General features: G+C 36.1%; 1 protein-coding gene across 4 annotated transcripts in view; it reads right to left on the bottom strand.

The window, feature by feature from the left end:
* Window positions 1–11,718: 11,718 nt before the first annotated feature.
* The window catches only part of PCDH11X (protocadherin 11 X-linked), a 461,528-nt gene continuing 454,436 nt past the window's right edge, over window positions 11,719–18,810 (bottom strand). For 3 of the 4 annotated variants that reach the window (XM_065077865.1, XM_021295015.2, XM_021295014.2), the window contains one exon: window positions 11,719–16,465. In XM_065077865.1, coding sequence (XP_064933937.1) covers window positions 16,074–16,465 — 392 coding nt within the window. In that variant the 3' untranslated portion in view covers window positions 11,719–16,073. The remainder of the gene's footprint in view (window positions 16,466–18,810) is intronic. The other variant, XM_021295031.2, reaches the window with a different exon arrangement.

Raw genomic sequence — 18,810 nt, 5'->3', positions numbered from 1 at the left:
CTCCTTTGGTACAGCTCCCAGGTTCAGCCTCTACTAGAGGTGAGATCAACTTTTGCTAAATCCTGATCTCATAATCCAAACATGACAATATAGCATACCACTTTAAAACGCTTATTGTAATTATTTGTCTAGACATGTTCTTGTATTAAACGACACTGCAAATAAAGAAATTGTGTATTTTAATGTTCAGCATAAGGTCTGAACACACTGAAAGGAAAAAAAGTGGTGTGTAGGATACTAACAGCAGGGCAGCTACCATACTCAAAATACCGAAGGCAGGAAGAAAGAGGGTTAATCTTCAAAGTAAATCTTAATACAAAAAGCATTTACTAACTAATACTAAATATGTTATCTTTTTGACAGATAATAAGAGATATATCAAATAGTTATAGTTTTTTTAAAGAGGTATTTTTTCATTACTATGAAAGAAGCCATATTTATTTAGTACTTGATTCAAGGTCTGCCAAGAGCTGATGAAAATCTTTTTGTCAGCCTCACTGGGTTTCAATTCTTACATCTCAGCTCTTGGAAATTCCAGTCCCCAGAAAAGCATATGGATAAGGACTCAAAATTTAAATGGGATAATCTATATTTTACTTCAAGATATATTAAAAAAAATAATCCGGATAAAGAATGTTCCTAAACTTTTATCTGTAGCATTCTGCCAACTCAATCATTCTTCTTCCTGCCAGATTTGAAACAAGGAAATGTTTTGTCAGATAACTCTCAAAGTGCAGCAGAAGTTTTATTGCAGGTTTGAAATAGAAAGTAATGCTGCTGTTAAAATCTAGTCTTGCTAACACATAAATCTACTGACATTATTGAGGTTGCCCTTCCACTGCATTTCAGCATGTCTTACTAGATTTATGATGAATACATGTAGATGGAAAAACAGATGAGGTTGAATAGAAGATGTGACAAATACATTCTCTCTGGGTCTGCTTTGATCTGCTCACTATAACGAAAAGGTACTTGTCTGTATGTATGGACATAGGTATATAGTATATCACCATTCACTGAAAGTAATTTTAATGAAATCTATGTATACATGTAAACATGCTCACAGTTGAGTAGAAAAACATACTAACACTTAAGTGACTCTTTCTTACATTTCAATTACATCATATAGAAAGAGCTCATTATGTACTTCTCTTCATGTCTCATGTTAGCTTCTGAAAGAAATTCCATATTCTCCAGACAGAAGTTACCTTTCTGCAAGATTATTGCAGATTTTTCAATGTTTTTGAAACAACCAGATAAGATATCTCTATTCCAGAGACAGAGCACATAAAGCTAATGGGAATATAGGCATTTGGAGACATTTTGTTCCTCCAGGACTAAACAAAAGGGGTTCGTAAATCCCATAGCTGCAGCTTGTGGTTTTCCTCTAGGGAAAACACTATCTGAGATGAAAAATTTCTCTTGCTCTTTACTCTTTTTGTCACAGAATACAAAGCACATGTGGTTTGAACAGATGGGCACTGAATTCAGTGGAAACAATCAATTGATTTCAATAGGAATTGAATCAGGTTTGAGGTCTCAAACTTGCTACTTGATTTGAGCATTTATTTGATATTTCTGGTAATAGGATCATGGGTCAAGGTATGTCTGCCAAACTTCAGATTCTCAAATGGAAACTGCAATTCCAAAAATCCTGTTCAGAAGTGTGCTATTTCCAAGTTGTTGATTTAGTTTAAAAATAGCTGTGTGATTTATATTGCAGCACATAGGTTAAATTCATATTAGAATATATAAAATACGTTTATTCAGCGTTGGCTTTCAGGTTTGCATAAACAAAATTCTCATATCATAAAGGCTGCTCAGAACTATTGTAGCAGCTCTTTAATTTATCAGCCCCCAATGACATGAAATCAGTCACTATGAGTGTATCTGCAGCACCTGAGAAAGATTCACTGATAGTGAATACTAGGAAACCATGCATGTGTTGAGCTGACAAACCAAAACCACAAGGGAAGAATTCATGATCTCAAGAATTCAAGACTGCATCACAGAACCAGCAAGGAATAGAATCAGGAACTGCATTCGGCTATAGCAGTTTGTTGCTTTACTGCTCTCTGATGACTGGGCAACACCCAGTATCAATCCAGGCTGTAGGGTGATGACATGGAGAGCAGCCCTGCAGAGTAGGACTTGGAGGTGCTGGTGGATCAGAGACTGGCCATGAGCCGGCAACATGCACTTGCAGCCCAGAAGGCCAATCGTATCTTGGGCAGCATGTGGAGGGAGGTGACTCTGCCCCTCTGCTCTGGTGAGACTCCCCTGTGGTGCTGCGTCCAGCTCTGGAGCCCTCAGTACAGGATAGACATGAACCTGCCAAGATGATCAGAGGGATAGAACACCTCTCCTATGAGGACAGGCTGAGAGAGTTCTGCTTGTTCAGCCTGCAGAAGAGAAGGCTCCAGGGAGACCTTATTGAGGCCTTTCAGCACTTAAAAGGAGCCTATTAGAAAGGTGGGGACAGACTTTTTGACAGAGCCTGTTACAGCAGGACAAGGGGTGATAGTTTTAAACTAAAGGAGGGGAGATTCAGGCTGGAGATGAGGAAGAAATTGTTGCCCCTGAGTGTGGTGAGAGCCTGGCCCAGGTTGCCCCTGGAGACATCCCAGGGCAGGCTGGACGGGGCTCTGAGCAACCTGAGCTGAGTGAAGATGTCCCTGCTCATGGTAGGGGGGTTGGACTAGATGAGCTTTGAAGGTCCCTTCCAACCCAAACTATTCTATGATTCTATGACTGTTGTTACTTTCACTAATTTGACATTTCTAATAGTTCCTGGGATGGTTTGTTTGAATCCAGAAGAATCTATTCAGTAGAAACAGCTAACTAAATCAGTAATCTGAACATGATGTCCTGGTGCACAGGATTTAGGAGGCTTCTATTCAAAGGAAGGGAGTTTGCAGATGCACTTAGAAATGTGACACACCTGGGGGTTTTTTGTTGTTTTGTTTTCCCCAAAGAAAACTCTTACTTGGGAATGCAAGTATCTTTGGTGGATATGGTATTAATACCACCCTGTGAAAAACTGAAAATTACTGAAACAGTGCCAGAAAATTCATTGACATAAATGGGTTGTAAAAGAGAGGAAACAAACTCTGGCTGCAGGAGCTGTTGATTAAATACTTAGGATTTCCTCATTCCTGTCTTGCTGTCAGTGCTGCCACTCACTGGTTCAAAATGCCATAAAGTCAGGAATGCTCTCTTTCTCACAACAAATAGTAGCATTTTTCACATGTTCTTTGTGCAGCTGTTTAATGACCACCAACCTGCACCTTATCATTAACCGAGGCATAATTCTGTTGCACAGGAACAGATTTACTTGCTTCATTTGAAGCATGTAACCTGCCCTAATGACTGTTCTTGTGAACATAAACATTACTTTAGAAGGCTGATTAAGTGCAGAAACCTACCATGGACCTTCTTGCCCTTGCAAGGTGCATGAAACATTTACACTGATCAAAAATAAGAATAAAAATCCTATTTCCTGTTATCAAAATGAAGTAGTTAATATGACTAGAGATTCTTTTTGTTACATTGCGAAAATTCTATTCACAATATTCGATTTGAGTACAAGTTGCACTATTTGAGGTTCTTTGAATAATTCAGATGCATTCATTTACTCTTGATTAGTGGATCAGGTTCTTCAAAAAGTGAGTATTTATTTTATTTTATGACATGTAGCATTAATAATGTATTACCTTTCTCACAAGCTGCTTTTTAAAGAAAGCAATAAAAATATGCAGGGAGACAAGTCTTCTGAATAGATATTAAGGAACCATGGAGCCACTTAAGCTGTCATTTTGAAAACAGTCTATTATAACTGCTGTTTCTCGGGGAGAAGAAATACAATCTTGATAATGCAAGAGGATGAGTAACCCGGGTTGAACAGATGATGCAATACCAGAGAATTACAGGACTACTTTCTGTACGATAAATGACAGAGAGGTGATTGTGGTCCATGCCTTCACTGTGATGAGTATGTCTTTGGAGAACAGCTTTGAGTATTTTTATGAAGTAGTACATGGAATTTCTCTGGATTATCAAATACCTTTTGGAAATTGCAGGGAAAAGGCCAAATAAAATTACTAGGATCAGTAGTAATATTAGTTATGGCAAATGAAAAATAAATCACAGCTGCAAAAGTCTGAGGACTTTAAAGCTTACACTGAAAGAAGAGGAAAAGTTTCTTAAAATATTTGCTTATGCAGAAACTCTTCTGAAGAGGGGCCATTTCTGCAGGCATATTAAAGAAGTGGCTCCTGGGAGACGTGATTAATCTCAGTGAGCTGTGAACACTGTTAATTGTCCAGATGTCCCTGACAGTCTGCACGAGCTCAGGAGTAATGCCCCACTCCATGAGAGCAGAAGTGTGTCCAGCTCTGGGTTCTGGCTCTGACTGGAACAGCTAGACGTGCTGCTCAGAAGGAGCAAGTGAACCTGCTCTATCTTCACTGTCCAGGCCCCAAACAATCCTCCAGCCATCACACTATTTGTGTTAGAAGCTGCACCCCTGTCCATCGCGTTTATTATCCGCTTATTGATCTGTTGTCCATTACTTTGTCTTATCCCTTATTGAGCGTGCTGTTGCTGTCTCACTGTACACAACCCCTGAGAAAGATATGTGGGTAAGTATGTAATTTAATTGCAACTAATTAAAAAGTTGCTATCCCTTGTGAGTAAAACCTTCATGTGTGCTTAATTTTTTTTGAAAATAAGATTTCCATTCTAGCCTAAAATATGAAGATGTTACAAGGACAAATTTAAAATTAGTAATAGTAGAATAATATTCACATCCCTTTAAGAATACAGTTTTTAAGACAGAGACCCCAAAGGGGAGCAGCTTACAGTGTAAGAAATTGAATGCAAAAGTTACCATGTTAATATACATTTTAGTGCTTATTTAATTCCCTTATGGAATTTAAATCCGCAGACTTCATGATAGCTTTAGGAAACCAGGATGTCCTTTGTTGACAATTTCCATATTCGCTGCCTACTTTGAACACCCAGCATAATTGTTTTCTTTTAATTTCACTTATTGATAACTGCACTAAATCAGGAAGGCTCAGTTACTTTTGCTAGCTTCATTTCTAGTAACACACATAAATTACTCTAGAATGCAAGCTCCCTTAAACAAAAACGGAGGGTACTTGTATGGAAAGACCAGAAAGAATCAAGCTGCCATAGTATCCAAAGATACTACCCAGACCTTTTCTTATTCTCTAGCTTTTCTTGGCTGTGATGATAAGGATTTAAGTATGTGATGTAACACTGATTTGTAGAAATCACCTTTGTCATAGTTGCTTCAATACATATAATTTTCTATAGTAATATTACTACTGTAACATTTTTGAGGACTAAGAAGTAATTATACTACACCATCTACTGTAATAAATATATCTTTCTCTTTTTTTAATAAACAAGGTTACAATAACCTTAATTAATTCAGTTTTTTCATCGAGCAATATAGTTACAATCTACTTATGTCAAACTTCTTAGACTTACAATGAACAGCTAAAGCCTCTCCAGAGGGTCAGCTCTCAGTCGATAACTACATTTTAAACCTTTGTGCAAACTATCAATTATAGAATCAATAATCACAAACTCTGGCTTTTTAAATTAGTGTTCATAAACTGAACAAAAATAGGCACATTTCTCTATAGAAGAATCTGCAAGCCCTTCAGTTATTACAACTTCCATAAACTCTATTTAAGAAAATGGCAAATTGAGTTTATGAAGTCTGCATGAGATACAATATAAATGTGTAACTTCATCATATGCCTGCACTCCAAGTTAGGAATTGTAATGTAGCTGTATAAAATAATAATTTTACTACTCTGGATATGTACTTTCTGCACTGAAATCACAAGAAGAACTTCTTTGAATTTATGTTTGTTAGTATGTTTTTGTGTCAGATCTGGTCTGTGAAGGTAACTATGACTAGGCAACCAAGTTGTAAGGATTTGGGAAAAATTTGAGAAAAGGGTGAATAACTCACAGTTAGAGCAGTATTTTTGAGTAGTTAAAAAGGTTTATAATACAAAGACTAAAGTTGAGGGGAAGATGTAAAGGAAATTATTTTAAAATATTTTAAAAATGCACTGTACGTATTTACATTACCATGCATATTTATGCCCAGCTGAACTGAGAACGAGGTAAATGTAACTCTCATTTTATTACTCATTTTCTTCATACCAACATCCACACTTTCAGTGCCTGTGCACATTTATCATGCTAAACTTATATCTCAGGTCATTGATCATCTAAGAATTGACTTGGAGAATACTACTTTTCAATCAGACTGAAATCACCATTGTATGTGCAGCAAACTTTCTACTGCTGGTGTTACTACAGCTGGTGTTAATTTGTTTCCAACTACAGCCAACTATGACCTTACATAATAGGTGTTTCTGGAAATCTCATGAGTTGAGGGCCTTTCTGGGAAGCAGAAAGTCGCCAAACCTGGCAAATAACTCCTAATACTAGTGCCACATGCTCTAGCATGTGAGGTAGATGTGATGAGTAAAGCAGCTGCTATTATGTTATAGGCTTTTGGCAGCTCATTCTTTACTATGTGGAAAACATGCAGTGTTGACACAGCCCAGCAAGTAATGAACTAATAATTAGTAATAAATTGTCAAAACTAATGGTGCAGGCTGTACCTGTAGTAGACTTGGGAAACTTAAGTGAGAAGGAGTTTGAAATGTGCATAGGAGGAGCTGCTAAATATTGAAACAATGTAATGGAAAAATAGATGTTAATTGTTTCCCGTTAGGCACTGTCAGGTTTGTGTGGCTGTGCAATGTGGGTGGTGGCATTCCTAGAGATTTCTGAGTAAAGGAGACTTGCAGATATCACACAGGTCAGTCCAATATGACCTTCTCACTGGAGTGCTATTTCCCTGCATGTGACCTTCCTTCAGGTGATCAGCTTTTAAACTGAAGCTGAGGGAAAGCAATTTCATTGACATAATTGTTTTCTTGGTTCATTGCAACCACAGGTTCTTCAGATGTAAGCACTAAGAAAACAGGTACACTCATAAAAATGAGCCATTTCTTCCCAGTTCAGAAGAATTTCTTTTTTTTTTTTTTTTTTTATGAAGACAAGACTATTTACCAATTTGTCTGCATTATGGCAACACTTCTCGCAGAATTTTTTTTTTTGCACTTGATGTTTCTCCTGCACAAAGAGAAACATTATTTAATGTTTTCATTTTGTTCCTCTGTGGTACAGGTGCACATGCCTAGCACAGTTGGCTCCCCATTAGCTTTCCAAAAGACTTGTCACAGAAAAGAAAGTGATGTGCCAGCACAGCATTTAGCAAGGGAGTGAAGAAAGGGAAGTGGAAACCCAGCAACCGTACTTACCTTCTTTAATAGATTCTCTTTTGCACTACAGGAGCAAACTTCTCTGCGTGGCTGGCTCTTGTGCTAGTTAAGCAAAACTTGTCATAGGAAACAAAAAGATTTGCCAATTTGGCTTTAACGCAAAACCTATTCTTTGTTCTTTTGCATGCATCAAATGTCAGCCTCTCTACATGCCTCTGACGGGAAGCTGGCACGAAGGACAAAACACAACCAGGTGCATCTTGGCAGGCAAACCATTCCGAAGAGGTGGGTAGTCATGCTTCATGGGAGAAGAGGGGTTGGGCTTGTTTTATTTGACATCCATCAATCACACTGATTTTCATACTTGGAATATAAAATATAATCTTTTATGTAAGTACTAGGTTTTGGATTAATTTCATTTTAGCCACCTAAAAGGCAGACAAGTAATCTTAATTTTCTAGCCTTCCTCCATCAGCAGCTGGCATGTGCAGACTCTGGAGGTTTAGAACTGAAGCAATATCCCCTGCAGGTACCTCATTCCCAATACCCAGTTTAGAGATGCTTTAGACCAAGGGTGTCAAACTCATTTTCACCCTGGGCACATCAGCCTTGCAGTTGCCTTCAAAAGGCCGAAAGTCATTTTAGGCCTGTATAAACGTAGAAGTTGCTACAGTAGCTTTAGACAATTAAGTTTGACAAAACACCTCCCTAAAATTAAGAGTGATGTATCTGTCCTTGGCTATTGTGTCTAATTAAAACTATGCAGAAAGATAATTTTTTTTATAATATGTAATAGGTAAATGTGTATATATATTTACATGTTTGTTTCTATGCAGCCTAGTGGCTAGATTTACTTTCATGGTAGTTAGATTCAGGTACTCACTTTAAGTCAGATGTTCTGAGTAGTGATAATGTTAACATTCATGAATTTTCTTTACATTTCTTTTATCCTGCAAAACATTTCTATGCAAATCCACTCAAATTTTACAGCATAGATCTTCAATATTAGTGTTTTCTTGGTCCTTTCTGCATATTTTAGTAACATATTTTGAGGGAATTTCAGGCAAGCATTTCTAAAATAGTAATAGGCTTCAATAACTGCCTTTTGTGGACTGAAGTGACAGGTTTTTTGGTCAGAAAATTCGATCTTTTCTTCAATATTCAGTAGTATTACACTGACGAAAATACATTTATGATTCAATAGGCTGCAATCTGATAAAAAGCATTTAAAAATCCAAGTAGATTGATTGTGTGTAATCATTGCTAGAGAGTGAATTCATTTAACAAAGAGCTTTCCTACCATGTTTCACTGTGAAAATTTTACTTTTATGTGGATATAGCTGTGCAGCACATTATTTGTAGCACATAAGCTGCAAATGTGACTCTTTAACTTATTTTTCTGCATTTAAAATATTTGTTTAGAATTTCAGAGTTGTTTTCTTTGCCAGTTTCCTCAGGATTGTTTTTTTAAGAGCCAGTCAGCTCTTAAATCTCAGTCAGTCTAATCTTTTTAGATGTCAAGGTCTTGTGTTACGTTTCCTGTGTTACCAGGCAGGCACAGTGCTAAATGTCTCCACTGCAATTAAAACAAACAGCAACTTCTATCTACCAAGACAGGCAGTTTTGACTTTGTGCACACCTACATAACGTAATTAATATTTTTAGATAATATATAGTAGGTGGTGTGATGCTCAGTGATGACATTTGTCTCTTGTACATAAATGAACTTTGAGAAAAAATAAAATGAAATTGAGAGTGTGTATGCTTATATGTAGATTGATTAGACATCTCATTGAACTGGAGTTTTTAAACCATTATGGTCCTTTTTGTTCTCTCTAGTTAGAATCACTTGAAAGCATTAGCTCTTGCAAAGCAACAGCAAGAGTCTCTCTATATTTTTTAGAATTTAGCCTGTAGGCCTACTTGGTACAAGGGCCTTTTTAAACAGGCCTAAAAATATTCCAGGTATGTCGTCTTTACCATTACAGATTTTGATTATGTAGATTTTAATGTATATTTTTATGCAAAACTAAAGTTTTACCTCTCTACAAAATGTTAACTAGTAAAATTAGCATTGCACTGCAAGTCTGCAGATAACCCAGTGTATCTTAGCGTATATGTTAGCTGGAAAAGTTGCTCATTTTACCTACTTGCCTGTGTCTTTATAGTATTTTTTCTTAAGCATTCAAAGTATTCACCTTTCCCCCTGCCCACCCATCTCACTTATAATCGCTTCGTTTTGCAGAGTGATTTTAACTTTCCTCTGTTCAGTTAGTCTCCAGAGAACTACACGCTGACTTATTGTAGTTCCATACACCTGTAAATTGAAGCTTGATCTACACAGCAGAGAAATTGCTCGAATTGCTACCATTTGGAAAGTTTAGACAAGCTTTTGGGTACAATCTTTTATCATCTCTGATAACTAAACAACTCAAGCTAAGCACAGGTTAAAAGCAATTTCGCTTAGTTTAATCTCATTATGTTAATCAACTCTTTTACTACATGCATAACATCTGCAGTAGCAATGAATAACTTCATTTCAGTGATGTCTTTTTCTTTGCACATCCTACTCATCTGCTCTAGAACACATCACAGCTGGTAGCTCAAAGCTATAGGTTGAAGTCTAGTACAGTGCTTCCAGGCACTTCATTTATCTGTCTCTTTGATAAGTGTACATACTAACTTTCTTTTTTATAAATACAGACTTCTTAATCCTAGTGAAGAAAAAGTGTAAGAGGAGGTAGCATCAATTCCATAGTTCAAAGCTCTCTGGAAAGCATGGACCTACAGATTTAAGCTCCTGATTTGAATTGCTTTGAATTAAATATGAAGACATAGCTTTCAGATCATAAATGCATTTAGCTTTAGTTTTAAGCACAAAATATGCACCATCAAAAGATCTCTAAATCACTAAAATAATAAAAAATATAAAATACCTTTTTGCTCATTTTCTTCTTCTGCTTGATACGCTGCACTTCTAACGAGGAGCAGACCAGCAGCTGTTCAGTCAAACTACAGCTCAGTCCTAGGCCCACACCTGGAAGAAACCTGAAGAAAAGGCAAGAATGCTAAATGATCTTATGGGCAGCATATCTCCAAAATTGCCTTCTATTGGTATACAAAAATGTTCTTCTTCAAATAAATCCACATGTACATTCTAGCAAACCACCACCTCCCCACAAATTACCTAGCAGGCGGTCTTGGAGTGCATCCTGCAGTTAGGAGATGGTTTTTGAACACTGGACCAGCCCTCCCTCAGTGCTGCAGCCCTTTGGTGAAAATACCACACTCTGTAGAGCTACACAGCAAATACCTGGGGTTCAAGTATTTCAAACACGGGCAGAGAAGTGCTCCAGGTATTCCTTATGCCCGCAGGGAGGAAAACAAAAAGATGAGTCCCAGGGAACACTACTTCTGCCATCCCCCTGCAGTTTTGCACAGTGACACCAATACTAAAATGATGCACATCTTCAGATACTGCATATTTCTTCTGTGCTCTATTATTCTGCTTTATCACATCTCTGTGAAATTCCAGTGTTTCATTGCCTCCTGAGGTTGCCCTTCAAAATATTACTGAGCCCAGCTTGAGAATTTACTATCCAAACCAGGGAAACCCTCCACCTCAAGAACTTTTAATATTTGTAGGCCGAATACATTCTTTGGAATAATAATGTTTCAACAGTTGTTGGCAGTAGAGGAATATACTTGTGCACAGGTTTGATGTCCAAATAAATATTATTTTCCTATTTAAAAAGGTCCTGCAGACAAGAAACCTATGCTTGCAAAGCCATAAGTGACAAAGAATAATATATTACTGCCTTAGTATCAGGCCAACTATCAAAAGAGTTGCTCTTTAAATGTGGACTTAAATAATATAGAAAAAATGCATAAAATGTTGTTTCATTAGTTCCTCATTTCACGGTTATTTCATTATATCACATTCATGGTGAGGGGATAATCCCTTTAGCTCAACAGCAACTTATTAACTATGTTCTCTCAATTAGAAATAGCTTATTTTGTAACAAAACAAAACACATAAACACTGCTGCCTCCAGCTCAGTGTATCAGAGGCATAGTAGAAGGAGGGAGCTCGGTATGAAAAGAAGTGACAAAGAAATGGAAGATATTTCTGATAAGATAAAGCTAGATTGCTGTCCACATTGTCTGTGAATATTTCTACTGTTTATCAGAAGCCTGCTACTCAGTTACATGAAGCAACTGCAAATGAAGTTAAATTTTCTTGACTTTCTGACAGTTTGGGGCTTCATGAAGAAAGGAGTTTTGGAAAGGTGGAAATGGGAGAAAAGTGTGGCTAGAGGAATACTTTTAAAACCCTTATATATCAGAAACATGAGGAAAACAGCACAAAGGAGAAAACTGCTTTTGTGGATCTAGTTTATTAATAAGCATTGTAATTAACAAGACAACATGCTGTACAGAAACCTGAAATAGAACTACTGCAAATTTACTGGACTTTAAATGCTGCCGGACTGTAGTATATGATGTCCAACTGCATTATTTGTAAAGTGTGATTAGGGCTGTTTCAATACACAGACATACACTGCTCACTCTCAGATCCTGTAGTATGCCATAGAGCAGGGAGATTTCCCAAAAATACAAACTCAAATATTTACAAGAAATTGTCAATCTCCTTCTTCACTAGGGATAACATAAGTTATACACAATTTTCCTACTATACCAAATAAAATCTTTGCCTTCAACTTTACTTTGTGTCTACACAAACCAATCCTTTCCTTTTTCTTTATCCAGTGAAATAAAGGTAGTAAACTGCAGTGCAATCCTGTAATTGATAATCATTCATTAAGGATTGGTATTAAAGCTGCAAAAGCAAAACTTGACCAAACAAATTAAGTGTAAATTTTCAAACTTTAAAAACTCAAACTTTGTAAGCTTGAATCAAACAAACTTGAGCTAAATCAACCATTAATGACTAGAAATTATTTAAGTCTATGGTCTTTGGCTTGCCCTTGCTGGACGCAGTGTAATAACAGTAGCTCAGAGCTGATGCAGTTCCAGGCTGGATTACAGCTTGCTTAGAACACAGCAGAGCAAACTCTTCTTTTACAAAACACCCAGACAGATCTGCACTCACTGGGCTCCTCGATGGCTGACTCAAAGCGGCCGCTCTCCTCCAGCCCTACGCCAAGGAAAAAGACCTGGCTGGATTCAGAACCACGTAACTAATGTTGTGTCAAGCTCGCTGTCATGCTAACATTCATAAGCCCTCAGGTCCGATTAGCATGGGCTCATTGCCGTGATAATTAGCTAAATGACCTGCATCCAGCCAGCTCACAGCCCAGAGAGAGCAGGTGCTCAGTCGTCTCTGTCTGGCCAAGCAGACATGCCTAATTATCCTTTCTTTAGAATTAAGTTACACTTCAGAATACAGCACAGTTTAGGAAAACAAAGAGACAGCATATTTTACTTCAAACAGTTTGACTTCAGATTTTTTTTTTTTTTTTTAAAAAAAACCACAATTGACTGCTTTACAATACGGCAAGAAATGTCTTCCTTTCTGCCACCACCAACTGTGACTTTGATGCAATACTTAGAAGTGCAACGAGCATGAATTGAGTTTGGGGTGGGCAGGATGACCTAGGCTAGACTGTGTGACACATTACTTTGAAGGCAAAGGTTTTCCTTTATTGTTACACTGTATGAAACAAATCTAATCATGTAACTACCATTTTACTGTATATTGTATATAGGATTGTTTTCTCCACAAATTCACACAAGATAAAATAAGTTAAAAGACTAAAAAAAATACACAAAAATATACAGTCTATGTACTAGATAAATTATTTATATATATGGCAAGATGTGTAAAGCGTCTCTAGTAAAGTTATTCCTCTGGATACTGACAAGCCATTCAGAAAAATGTTACCTCAAATGCATAGTTTTATATATTAGATATGTAATATATAAAAATGAGGGAACCATTTAACTCCAGATACATGTATTTACAATTAATTGTTTTGTATCCTGTTGAGAGAATTTTTGAATATCACAACACAATTTCATGGATGTCACATTGAATACTTCCTATAATCTGATTCATCTTTACAATGCTTTTTGTTTAAACAATTTTTTATTGTTGTTTGGTTCTGGTGATTGGTTTTTTTTATTACTGTTGTTATTTGCTTACTTCTTTTCAAGAGAAAGAGGGATGGTTAATAGCTCCTATACCTTAGGGGGAAAAAAACCCACAAAACTCTAAACATTCAAATGGGAATTTTGTTGGATTTTTTTCCCTACCTGTGAAAAACCACTAATTTTGGTTCCTTCACCTTATGCTATGAAAATCATCAAATTGTAGAAATGAATTATTTGCCAGGAAATTTCAGTTATAATTTTCAGGCAGAAAGGAAATGTTGCAGACAAAAAGAAAAAAATGAGAGTCTTCCAACGCAGCTGCCAATTCTGTAAACACTGGTATGGCAGCCCTCTGTAATAAAAACTGAAGTCCATTGCTTACAATAGGAAACATTAGCTGTCAGCATTATTCTAAATTTGCACGACTAATATGTTTGGTAAATCTGTGTAAACTACAGATAAGCTCTTTTTGCATATCCCTGAAAAGGACTGCTGATTTTTCTCATCGTGATGTCTCCAAAGCAAACAACAAAGTGCTTTGTATATATTAGGTATGAATTAATTTGTCAACTTTTTAATTGTCCTGGAATTGGAAATGAGTTTTGTCAGCTATTGTGTGTCAGTACCCAAAGGATTATTATATTTTTCCAGGATTTACATGCAACTGGAAGCCAGTGTGCCACATCTTTTCAAATGTTATTGAAAACTACATTTAAAAAACAAGGAAAGAAAGAAAATAAGAAGTACATTATTAGATAATCGGATGATCATTATTTAAACCCTATCAGTAGGTTAAAAGTGAAGTTTCTTTTATTTTGCACATAAAATCTAAATGCCATTGGAATAGATTTACAGTGGGGACAGCGATATATAAAGCTACTTAAACCTGCTGGGCACATAAGAAAAGCTCTTTTAGCATTCATTGGAAATCCTCAATGACTTGAACTTCTGTAAATTTTACAAGCAGCTAATATTACAGCATTTTTACACACAGTTCATAAATTACAGATTTAAGTTACAATATGAAGCCTACATAGAATTCTATCCATAGGAAATATTCACACACTGTGTTTTTTCCCCTCCATACAACTTCGATTGTCTCACTTAACGTAGCAATAAAACTAAACAAAGTTATGCAGTGTTTTAAAGAAAAGAATTATTGGTATGTACATACTGTAAATGATGAAATGGCTAAACAGTAACAAAATACTAGAAGGAAAATGTTGTGGGGTTTTGTTTTTTTTTTCATCTAAGAAAGGAATATCCTTTTCATGCACTGTAGAATTTACCAGCTTTTTCTGCCACTATTAATAATACATCCTCCAGTACACAGAACACTGAAAAAATTCCCTCATCTTTAAAGAGAATCATCTTGAGACCTTATCAAACAATATCATAGAGTCTTAGAATATCAGGTTGGAAGGGACAAGGATCAAAAATGATTAGGGTGTATTTATAATTACATTTATCTAGCTTTCATTACCTAGATTCTTCTTTGCTGAGAACTGTCAGTCATTCTGTAATAAAGTAAGCCACAATGACGAGTACTCCTTCATCTAATAGATTTGTGATGAAGTATTAATAACTAATAACTAACCTTTTACTGAATACTTAACAATAGCTGTAAAAAAAGCCACATACATCACTATAATATTATTTTAAACACCCGTAGCTTGCAGCCACATCACATCTGTGAAAAAAACTACCCCAATTTCCTACTGTTTTCAGCGGTGCCCACGTAATTTCCAACTAACAGGAACAGTAGCCAAACCAAGCTCTGCAAGATGAAAAAATAAAAATAAAAATTACAAATAGACTTATTGCTTGAAAAGCATAATACGTAGCACTATTGTAGAAAGGAAAATATTGGACCTTAAAAAAAAAGTTATTGAGATGTTTTTTTTCCAATTTAGATCTCGCATATCCTATCCTGTTGTTTATTTTGTTTATTTCACACAGAAAAGCCTAGATGAAAGCTTTTTTTTTTTTTCATATACTGCATCCTTTCAAAGAATAAATACCTGTAGATTGAGCCAATAAAATATAAAAGCAAAAGGATCTGTCATGTTTTTAAGTACATTTTCCTTCTTAATTATGTAAAAGATGAATTTTCATGGAAAGATATACCATCCTTCCTAAGAATCAGATATGTAAGGTAATCAAAAGAGAAATTGCCCACTTGATCTCTATTGCTAAGCAAACGGAAGATGAATTCTATGTATATGCTATAAATTATAACAACGAAGAAAAAAATTAATAAGGTATCTTTAAACTGTAATATTCCCCAAACTGTACTAAGAAATTGCTTTCAACAGGGAGGAAGAACTGCTGGCAGAAATTTGCACTATATGGCCCATATAAGAAAATCAAAAGGATTTTGTGGTTTTGATTGTTTCGGGATTGTAGGTTTTCTTCCCCATTTGTGGGTTTTACCAAGAACTATGGTAAATTTCTTTTAATAAGTCCTAAGGATCTAGCTTTTCAATTTCAAATTTAGGATTCTATATACATAAATATTCACAAGCCTAACAGGTTTGTATACGCACTAGAACAGTGTTAGGCTGTGACTATATACAGTCACACTTAAAGCCTGAAATAGTGGATTTGTCAGATATGTGTTTATAGCTGGTGCTCATGTACAAACGTAGCGCTGCTCCCAGACACTGGTGCCTGGTGGGCCGCGGCGAAGTTTGCCAGAGGAATGACTTTGACAGGGTCTTCGCTGGCGCAATGTCTTTCGCAGGTGTTGTAGAACTGGGGCCTGGGCCCACCCTGGCCTTTGTCACTGTCATCCTTTGGAAGGGGCCTCCCAAGAGTGTGTCGTCCCTCAGGCCTGGCTCCTCGGCCCCAGCCTTGCTGGAAGCCAAATGATGGCAAAGGGGTGTTGGACTGCTGGTACTGCGTCAAAGACGGTGGCATCCAGCAGTTGTCGGAATGGCCCAGGATGAGACACTCCTGTGTGCAGGTTTCAGAGGCTTCAGCCAGGGCCTTCTGGAGATTTATTTCGATAGCTGGGAGGGTGGAAAAAGACAAGACATTATTAGAGGTCTGAAGACCGATGCGCACAGAGAATCAAGGTTAACGAAGCAATCTCAGTTCTACAATGAAGACCACAATTTGGAAAGAAAATATCTCCAGGTGTACTGCTTAAGTGAAGGTCTAGATATTGGCAAGTTTTGGGCCCACAGTATTGTCATTGGTTATCATCTGAAAAAAAGTTAATGGTTAATGAACAGATGACACCATCATTACAGCCTTGTAACTAAAGCCCTTACACATTCTACCTACAATGACCTTTTCATTTTTTGAAATTGTCATTTGTGTAACAAAGCTAGAAGCCTTATAATAATCTAATACCATAATTCTATATATTTGTATACAACTATGTGAAAAAAATATAATTACTACGATTTTTTTTTTTTTTTTTTTAGTACTCTCTTAAAACTGGATTTTTGGGTTCTCTTGCTTTGCTTAAGGCAAAACAAAATTAATTCAGATACAAAGCCAAAGATGGTACATTGGCTTTAAAATTTCACACAAGAGATACAAAAATAAAAGAGAGTGTAACACCTATTTTAAAGAGAATTGATTTCTCCACGCATTTGATAGTGGAAACCTTGAAAAATCAAAGGGTAATAGCAAAAGAAGGTGTAACCTCTGCAGTTTACTAGTAATTGAACCAGATTTCTTTAGTAGACACAAGGTTTGTGCTCTTGAAAAAGGATTATAATTAGAAATTATAATTTGTTCGAAGGCAAAGTAAACCACTAAATCTGAAAGACATAATTTGCAATACATAAACGATCTTGATCAGTTTCATTTAAGCTGTGTCTTTACTATGTTGTGTAAATTCAAACTAATAGAATGAAACTTCTACAAATCATTCTTTAAAATAGTTTTCCTATTATATGTGTTAATTTTATATTCTCTTGCTGTGTGCATGGTTTAAATATACCAAGAGCAAGGAAGAGTATCTGATTAGATATTTTGCTGTGTTGTCTTCACAAAACCTTCCAATAAAAGATACATACATATTTTTAATATCTGTCTTCATGAAAATAACATTTAAAATTGGTTTCTGGCTAAAAACCACTGGAGAAGGTATTCCGCTAGGAATTACTTATAGCAATGTAAGTTCTGAGTAGAAGCCTCTCACCGTCTGAGCTTTATGTTAAACACATGCTACACTTCTGTTTTAATAAATACTTTGCATGTTGAAATCTGTGTAAAGCTACAAACCACAAATACATATTTCCATGTTACATTTCAATACAAATTAATTAAGTTTTACCTTCAGGCGTTTAAATATATAATGCTGCTGTCCAAAATACAGGTTACATCTTTTTAAAATCTGCTACGTATAAGCAGACAGCTGGTGGCTTGTTGTATCATGAATGCTATATTATTGATTATTTCTCCTTAAGTACATTGTATGAGTATGTGCTAGTTAGAGAAATGATTGTTTTTAAATGCTATTTTACCCTATTACTGGCATTTCAACATGTCTTCAGTCATTTTGTCTCAGTGTTTTTCAATGTAATCCTGACAAAGCTTTGGCACCTTGCTGTTGAAATACTAATCCAGTTTTGATGGACAGTAGGAGACAAATATGGAAATAATTCAGTAGAGGAAACAGTTCCTGCAAAAAAAAAAGTTACTACTGGTAGATTAGTCTAATCTCTCTGTGTCCTACTATCTGCTATTAGAGATATACATTTGAGCATATACAAGTCTTGCTAAGCTCTTTAATTATCCAGGTTTGCTTCTCTTCTGGTCAAGGCAATTCACTGAAATCAGGCAGAACCTTGACAGAGTGTTGAGTTATCCCTGTTTTATACAGAAACTGATATATTTAATGTATTTAAAAAAAAAAAAAAAAAACAAAAACACAACCTTTTAATGTATTTAAAAAAAACCAACCCTTTTAATGTATTTAAAAAAAAAAACCCTTTTTGATACCCAGTACCTCAGTATATCTTTGTATCTGAAGGCTTTTTAATCACTCTTTAAATGCTATTAATTCAGTTACACTGAAAAACACACAATTACTTATTTGGAAATAACTTATACATTTGTAGCTCTTCACAGCAAGTGGTTACAATACTTACATTGTACTATCTGTCTCAAACTTCAGTAAGAGAGTGAAGAAAGCTAAGCCATCAAGAGAAGTTAACATTTAAGCTTTAGATAAGGCAACTACAGACATAAAGGGTCACTTATAAAACATTTTGTACACCATCTCAACAGATCAGTAGGACGGTAATTTTGTGCCATGTGTTGCCAGGCTACCTGTAGACTTGGAACACCTTACCATGCTATGAACGTCAGAATGACAGTCTTGTTTATTCTGTTAATA

This window comes from Columba livia, chromosome 12 (assembly GCF_036013475.1).
Source record: "Columba livia isolate bColLiv1 breed racing homer chromosome 12, bColLiv1.pat.W.v2, whole genome shotgun sequence".
Taxonomy (NCBI): Eukaryota; Metazoa; Chordata; class Aves; order Columbiformes; family Columbidae; genus Columba; species Columba livia.
Note: the sequence above shows the minus strand (reverse complement) of the source record. Positions and strands in the feature narration are given on the sequence as shown.